The sequence below is a fragment of the Octopus bimaculoides genome, chromosome 23 (assembly GCF_001194135.2).
Source record: "Octopus bimaculoides isolate UCB-OBI-ISO-001 chromosome 23, ASM119413v2, whole genome shotgun sequence".
Taxonomy (NCBI): Eukaryota; Metazoa; Mollusca; class Cephalopoda; order Octopoda; family Octopodidae; genus Octopus; species Octopus bimaculoides.
Window position 1 is genome coordinate 32,528,815 of NC_069003.1, and position 8,353 is coordinate 32,537,167.

The 8,353-nt window shown below is 33.4% G+C and overlaps 1 protein-coding gene across 1 annotated transcript in view; it reads left to right on the forward strand.

Annotated features, from left to right (window-relative positions):
* The window catches only part of LOC106883544 (tight junction protein ZO-1), a 593,195-nt gene that overhangs the window by 447,610 nt on the left and 137,232 nt on the right, over positions 1 to 8,353 (forward strand). Inside the window, exon 4 of the mRNA XM_052975956.1 lies at positions 6,249 to 6,296. Within this exon, the coding sequence (XP_052831916.1) occupies positions 6,249 to 6,296 (48 nt within the window). The remainder of the gene's footprint in view (positions 1 to 6,248; positions 6,297 to 8,353) is intronic.

Consider the following 8,353-nt stretch of genomic DNA (forward strand, 5'->3'; position numbering starts at 1 on the left):
CTCTCTCTCTCTCTCCCTCTCTCTCTCTCCCTCTCTCTCTCTCTCTTCCTGCTTCTCTTTCCACAAATGATTTAATTCATTTTTTATGCTATAGATAAGTTATATTAATTTACTACTCCTGTTGCCGCCAACACCACCACTACTACTACTATTTATATTTGCTTTAATGTTTGGTATTGCTTATCTAAATCATATGATATATGTCTTGTCTGTTTCTGCAGTTTCCTGTTCAAGACTAAATTTCCTGGCTTGTAAGTGGGAGGGGGTAATAAAAAAAAATAATAATAATAATAACAATAGTAATAATTTCAAAAAGTTGAGGTTTTGATATTGTTAAATTTTATACCATATATGTGTGTGTGTGTATTTAGTTTTCTTTTTTATTGTCTTTTTGTACAGCTTCTGGAATATTTATCAATATTTTGATATCTTTGAAAATTCTGTTTAATGATCGATTCACGTGTATTCAGAATTAATATTAATATTTGGATGTTTTTACAAGTTTCAATTATTATTATTAGTAGTAGTAGTAGAAGTAGTAGTAGTAGTAGTAAATAGTACAAGTATTAAAAGGAAAAGCTATCTCGTAATCTTATACACACGCACACACATATATATGTAATATATACATATACACACACACATATATATATATATATATATATATATATATATTTTTATATATATATATATATATATATATATATATATAGATATATATATATATATATATATAGCATTATCTCCGTGCACTCCGACTTACATGAATCGTATGTGATTAAAGTGACAGATAATTTACATACTTGTTCTTGCGTGCCTTGGGCAGTGTTCTGGCATCGTTTCACATTGATAGAGTAGTAATATGTTATGCGCTAGAGTGTAGCTTCTATCGAGCCAACAAGTATTTCTCTTATGTGGTCACTCCAGCTGTTAGAAATAGCAGCCAAATCTTTACTGAGCAGCACGCTGCTATCTTCAAAAACTAGGAACTATAATATTAGATGTTGTGATTTTAGGTATATTATTCTACATTATTGTTTTTATTCTTTTGCTTGGCTTAGTTTTTGGATTGTGGTCATGCTGGAGCACCATCTTAAAAGGTTTCAGTCCTTTATTTCAACCTTAGTATGTATTTTTACAGTTTGGTTATTATTATCTTGTGATTGCTATTTGTTGAACTGTTAAGTTTACAAGACAGAATCACAGAGCACCATTGTTCAAGCAATGGAAATGTTAAGATTGACCTAGAGACAGATACATATGAATGCAAACACACCAACAGGCTTCTACACAGTTTCCTACCAATCTCACTCACAAGCCATAAGGCAACTCAAGGCTATCCTTCTGCATGTTGATATGCAATGGAACAAAACCTAGAGCAACGTAGGTTTTGCTTCCTAACCATGCAGCCTTTTTTCCTAATCATATGTGAGCTTCCTAATCGTACAGCTGTGCTTGCACTAAGATTGGGAGAACAAAAATGAAAACCACAGAAAAAACAATCACATTATGGGCAAGACTAGAAAGAGTTTGATTGTGGGTTAAACTGGATCAGTGTTGAACTCAGACCAAATAACAACAACCTACCTCCATTGCAACCATCATTTAATTTTCTCGTTACACCAGATACCGCCATTGGGGTTGGGGAAGTTCCCCATCTTGCTAAAAACAACAGCCAAATTCCCCTGTTGTCTTGAAAAGATTAAATACAAATTGGATAAGGATATTTTAACCCTTTAGTACTCAGATTTCTGTCAAATGTTAATTTGCATATTTATTCACATTGTTTTGAATTGATCTTGCATTATTGTGTAGCTTTGAGATTTTGATGATATGATTGTATATTTTTTGAATGACGTTGTAGGGGAGGTATGAAAGACTGGAGCTGGCTGGTTTGAACATAAAACAGGTAGAATATTTGAGCCTGATATGGTTTGTTTTACTCTTTAGTATTCAGATTACTCTGCCAAATGTATTGCTTATTGATTCACATTGTTTGAATTAATCGTGCATTATATCATAGCTTTGAGATTTCAATGATGTGATCGTGTATTTTTAGAATGACATTGTAGGATAGTTATGAAAGGCTGGAGCTGGCTGCTTTGAACATAAAACAGGTAGAATATTTGAGCCTGATATGGCTTGTTTAAATGCTAAAGCGTTAAATATATAAATGATAGTAGGTTTATGGTTGGAATATCATTTAATTAAAAGTTTGTTTGTTCATAGCTAACAACAGCAGTAGCAGCAGCAATAAAAAAAAAAGGATAAGCTACAACATGTTAGGAATGTCCCATCTGTACCTCTAAATAATTGAGATGATTATGGTTTGAATATCTTCGATCGTAGGTCTGCTTGATTGGGGCTGACCTGGAGCTTAAATAACAATAACATAAATTTGTGGAAAATATTTTTTCTTAAAGATCTTAAATAATCTTTTCTAGATTTAATTTATGTTATTTGTTGGTTATAATTATTTCGTATAGTTTTGAATCTTGGTTGTAGATTTCCCTGAATATTTTGTAGTAATCTTTTGTAAATGACATATGTGTAAATGTAAATGTGCGTATGTTGACTCTCCAGAAGTACTCAGTTCTGTTATTTGTGAGTGGAATTAGTAGGAAACTGTGTGGAAAACTGATGGTGTGTTTGCACTCGTATGTATCTGTCTTGTAACTTCATTGTTCAACAAATAGAAATCATAAGGTAATAACCAAACTTTAAAAATAAGTACAGAGGTCAAAATAAATGAAAAGAAGGGGCCATTGTAGAAGCTAAAAGTAGAAAAGATAGAGTGAGGAAATGGCATGTCAGTAAACCAGAGAGAGACTGGTGTGACAGTTTTTGCAATGTCTAATATGAAGGTTACCCATTCGTGAAACTGCAGTGTATGTCAAGATAGCAATTCTTCAATGTCCTTCTCTTGATCAACATATCTTCTACCAAATCACCAAAAATTCAGTTCTACACACAGTATCATCAACTGTGCTACAGACAAACATTCCCATCCAATCTGTTGTCCTTCCATTCATATCACACCAGTCTGCAATTTCTTTAATAATGTAATTAAATATGAACACATCTACAGGCAATATGACAATACCAAAGTAATTTTCCAAAGCACTTGCATCATGCTGTTCAGTATTTCCTTATCAGTATAGAAAAAAAAGCTGAAGCTGTAACTACATCATCATCTCAACGAAATAAAGCCTCTCTAAACCACCAAACCATCTCTCCCTCCCTCTCTCAGTCTCTCTCTCTCGCTCTGTCTCTCCCTCCCCCTCTCTCTCATGCACACAAACGAGGGGGTGCTGAAAAGTTCCTGGCTTTAAGGTTATCATGAAAGGCCTGGTTGGAGGCCCAACCTTCCAAGTTCTTTTACAGGGCTTCAAAAAAAAAAAACTGAAAGGGCCACTGCATTAAGTGTGTAAACGTGAGCAGGGAATATGTTGAATAAAATCATAATTAATTGATCCTCCTGTATTTCCTTTTACCCAAAGCCAAGAACTCTTCAGCACCCCCTCATAAATAGGTAAGTAGTACAGTGGGGGTGTCATCCTAATGATCTAATGGAGGTAGCAGTGTGCCAACTGCTATAAGAGTAAAGAAGACATTTTAGAGGGAGAAACTACAGAGGTATCAAACTGTTGGACCAGGTTATGAATTGGATATAAAATGAGAGTGATGTGAAAGAATAACTTCAAGAAATTAGTTTTAGTTGAAGAACATTTCATTATATTCCAAACACCAGATTGATAACGGCAGAGTTAGTTATTTTATTAAATCCCTCCAAATTCTTCATTATTTTCAAAATTAATTGAATGTTTCTTTAACCATATAGTGACAGAAAGGTTAATGTGGTCCAGTTTAATGTAATCAGGCGCCTTGACTTTAATCAAGTTTGCTGGGTCTGAAGAGAGAGACTAATGGGATTTCAACTTTCGAAAGTTCACCGACCAATCAAATTAACTTATTTTGATATCACCCTAACTGAGACTGTCTTTGATTCTAAACTGTCCATTTTAAAGTGATCATATTTAAAGTAGAACTTCCCATCATGAATTTAGCTGAGAACCTTTCAGTAAGACACCCTTCTCCTACTCTCCCTCTGAAAGAAACATCAGCTTAATGATGAAATGTGTTGTCTTACAAAAGCCTTCAAAATTATTCGTTGTTCTTAAAATTAATCAAGACTGAAGAGGAACCATATTTCAGAAGAAGTATGATCACAAAAGGGTTAGAATCTGGAAGAGCATTAACATGTCACGGCCTGTTACTGGAACTTACCAGTGAGCCACATATTTCTGGTCACACTGCATGTTCTTTGATTACAAGGAAGTGTAATATTTTTGCATTTTTACAATATTTCATAATTCAGCTTTAATATTTAGCACTCGCATGACTTAGATATCCTTGAAATCATGTCAAAGGTACAGAATAAAATATTTTCTCAAATTATGAAAATGTATCACCTATGGTGCATATGGTGGTTGTGGGAAGTTTGGGATGAGCTACCAGTGGCACATGTGGTGGCTAACATGTTAAGAAATGAATTTCTTGAAAGATATTTTGGACATTCATAGTTAATTGTTAAACTAAACTACTAAAGTAATTTTTATGCACATACACCCCATGTCTGTATTAAATATGCTAACACCATGTTTACTTGTGTATGTCATCTCAGAGTAAATTACTTTTGGCAATTTATCTTTTTAAGATAATGTTCATGCCTATTCATGTACATTTATTGTACATGCTTGGAATTGCTTCCCCTACTTGCAGAAATAATTTTTGTAAAATACCAGCCATTAAGTCTAACAATGTCTTTTCCTGACCATTTAAGTATTTCTGACTTATGTGTTTTTCATGTTCACTACATTAAATATGTTAAGACTAGCTTAACTATTTTAGGGTCGTACATGTATGACTAATGTCTTTGATCTGAGACTGTATTTTGAAACTGAAACATTTACATTGTGGAGGAGTCAATTGAGTTGTCTAAAAACACATAAAATTTCGTCTGTTTTCATTTTCCATTTACTTTATGAGTGGCTTTTCCATGATGTATTATGTATTATTCTGAATAAACCTGACATATTGAAAAAATATAAATGTAATATTGTCGTGACTATATCACTAATGAGTAGACTGCCTAAGTATTTCAATTAATTTTCATTATAATCAAGACTTTAGAGGAATTTAATAAAATATCTGTAACATTTTATATTGTTATATGTGTTTTGTGTATATTTGTTGGTGTCGACCATTAGAAATCTCATGATATTGTTTGTGTTGTGATAAGATTTTAATTGAGATTTTAATTAAAATATGAAGACTTTAGTGAGCTGGGCTGGTGTTGAGAAGTTTTAAGGTATTCTATCACTAAACATGTCGGAAAGATAACATAGTGGGTGAATAGTAGATTTGGTAGAGAGTCGGAGTATTTTGTGGTATTTGGTTCCATCCCTTTATGTTTGAGATCAAATCCAACCCTAGTTCCCTTTCCCTTTCATCATCCTGAATTTGATATAAAAAAATAAATATCATTTGTTTGTCATGTTTGAAATAGCAGCTAAATATTCAATTTAGATCTTTCTGTCTTCAGTTGGATACATTCAATGCATTACATTTGAATAAAAAATGTGATCATGGCTAGAACATCTTTTGATCATAAGTCTGCTCTATCAGAATTGACCCGGGGTTAACCAACAGCAAATATTAGGGTTGATGTAATTAACTATATGCGAGAACAGAGGTTCTCAAGCTTCTACTTCTGGTGTACTCCTTCCTCATGTCTGGCTGTGCTGGTATACTTCATGTGAAGAATATAAGCATAAAATGTTTGGATGCCTTGGAACATATATTATTTGTTATGAATTTCATTTGACTCTTTAGCATTCATATTACTCTTGTCGGGTGTAATACTTATTTATTCACACTATTTCGAGTTAATCGTGCATTATCTTGTGTGTGCTCTTAAGATATAATTCTGTGTGAACTGACATCCCCCAGACCAGCTGAAAATTATTAGCATCTTTTTAAATGATTTATTCCAAATATAGTGAATTCATATGGTTGCATTTATTGTCAGTATTAAAAAAAAAATCAAGAAAGGCCAGGTATTGGTTAAACAAGAATATAATGTGTTTGTCTATATTACAATATTTTCTCTACAGATTTATTTTTAATGTATCATGGTTTTTTTCAGTTAACCTTTTAACTTCAATTTAATATTTCATTTATTTCAGACTGGGGATAATATTACGTGGGAGACCCATAAAGTGACCCTCACAAAGGTGAGTTCTTATTTTCTTCATTTTTATTTTTTTTTAATTTTTATTTTTTTATTTTTTTATGACACTGAAATAACTATAGCTATATTTTATATTTCATACTCTATCACTGTATCAGCTAGACTATCAGATGTTGTTATACACTGCTAGTCACAATGTGCTTCCTTGCATTGTTGTAGCTTTTAAATGATGCCACCCTACTGTCTAGGTGGGCAGACCAACATCCCCTCTGAATGGGATGCTAGCTCATCATAGGATTACCTATTTACAGTAGAGTAGACTAGTGCAACATGAAATGAAGTGTTTTGCTCAAGAATACAATACAATGCACTGCCTGTCTAAGAATTGAAACCACAATCTTGTGATCATGAATGCAACACCCTAACCACTAGACCATGTGCTTTCAGTATATACTTCATATATATATATATATATACTACACTCTTGGAGTGGTTGGCGTTAGGAAGGGCATCCAGCTGTAGAAACTCTACCAGATCAGATTGGAGCCTGGTGCAGCCTCCTGGCTCGCCAGTCCTCAGTCAAATCGTCAAACCCATGCTAGCATGGGAAGCGAACGTTAAACAACGATGATGATGATGATGATGATATATATATATCTGTTTTTAAATTCACTAGTGTATAGTGATGGTGCCTTGACTATGCAGAATGTACAACACATTATATTAACACACAAACATTAGGCTATTTTCGTACATAATACGACTTCAACCCAACTTTAATCTGACCATACCGAAATTATAACATGATACTACAAGCAAAAACATAATAACTATCAAAAAACAAAAATTATGATTTTTGGTCGATATGTAGTACTCATTAAGTACACCCATAATTTACACCAGCCATGGGCAACCTGTATCCCACAAGAATTTCTGAATGGCACACCATACAAAAAATTGCCTTGAACTCTTTTAGTAGTGCAGCCCACCTGATGATGAGTCATGTCCCATGTGACTCACTTCTCAAAACAAAGGTTGCCCATACCTCATATACTCTCTTGTGATTGACATATAGTGGTTGTAGTCATAGGATGTGCTACTATGTTGCTAAACCTGCCCATCTAGAAGAGGTATTCATCTAAGAATACAAACTTTAGGCTGTTTTAGCTTTTGTTTCTGAGTAAGTGTATATTATTAGATTTGCAAACAAATTACGGACAAACCATATTATGATACTACAACATGAACAGAATAATTATAAACAAACTTTATCATCTTTAATAAGCGTGCAGTGCTCATCAAGCAACCCCTGGTTAGATTTTTATATGTGGCATCAAAAATCTATATTATCATATATCTAATACAAACAAAAAAGAAAAAAAAAACATTGAACATCACCTGCAGATTTCAAATTCTGACTACCTAAATTAGTAGACTTAAATTAAGTACCATGTTTTCCTGCATACAAAGTTTCCAAACCAACATTTACAGCCAAAACAGATAGGTTAATTCATACACAAAGATAATTTTGGAGGACCAATAAAATTTCATGTGAAATGCAGCAGGATTTGGCAAGATAGTGAAAATGTTTACACTATATACTACATCAACTTGTATATTGGAAAATATGGTGTATAGAAAGACAAGATGCTAACAGTTGGAATGTCTTCTTATCATGGTTCTGTTCAAACAGGGTTGATTTAGTACTAAGCTACTACACACAAGGAAGATCAATCTCCAAGGCTGCTCAGTCTGCTGAAAATAGCAGCTTAACTCTTCCTCAAAAATTTCACCCTATCATCATAAATAATAAAAGTTACGATACACAAGTACAAAAAAAAGCCAGAAAAGTTTTTAGATCGTAGTAAGGCCTGTTGAAGCAGGTATGACCTGGGGCTAAACAACAACAACTTAATTGCTTAATGAATATTATTAAACTACAGGAGTTCCATACTCTATAACTCCTTCTCTCTCCACCCATCCCTCTCTTTCCCCAGCTTTCTATATCCATTTCAAAACTCCTGAAAGCTATTAACATGATTCAGTTCATTTTCTGTCCCTTTTTTTTTTTTCTTTTAATTTTGCTTTCTGTTAAGGGGG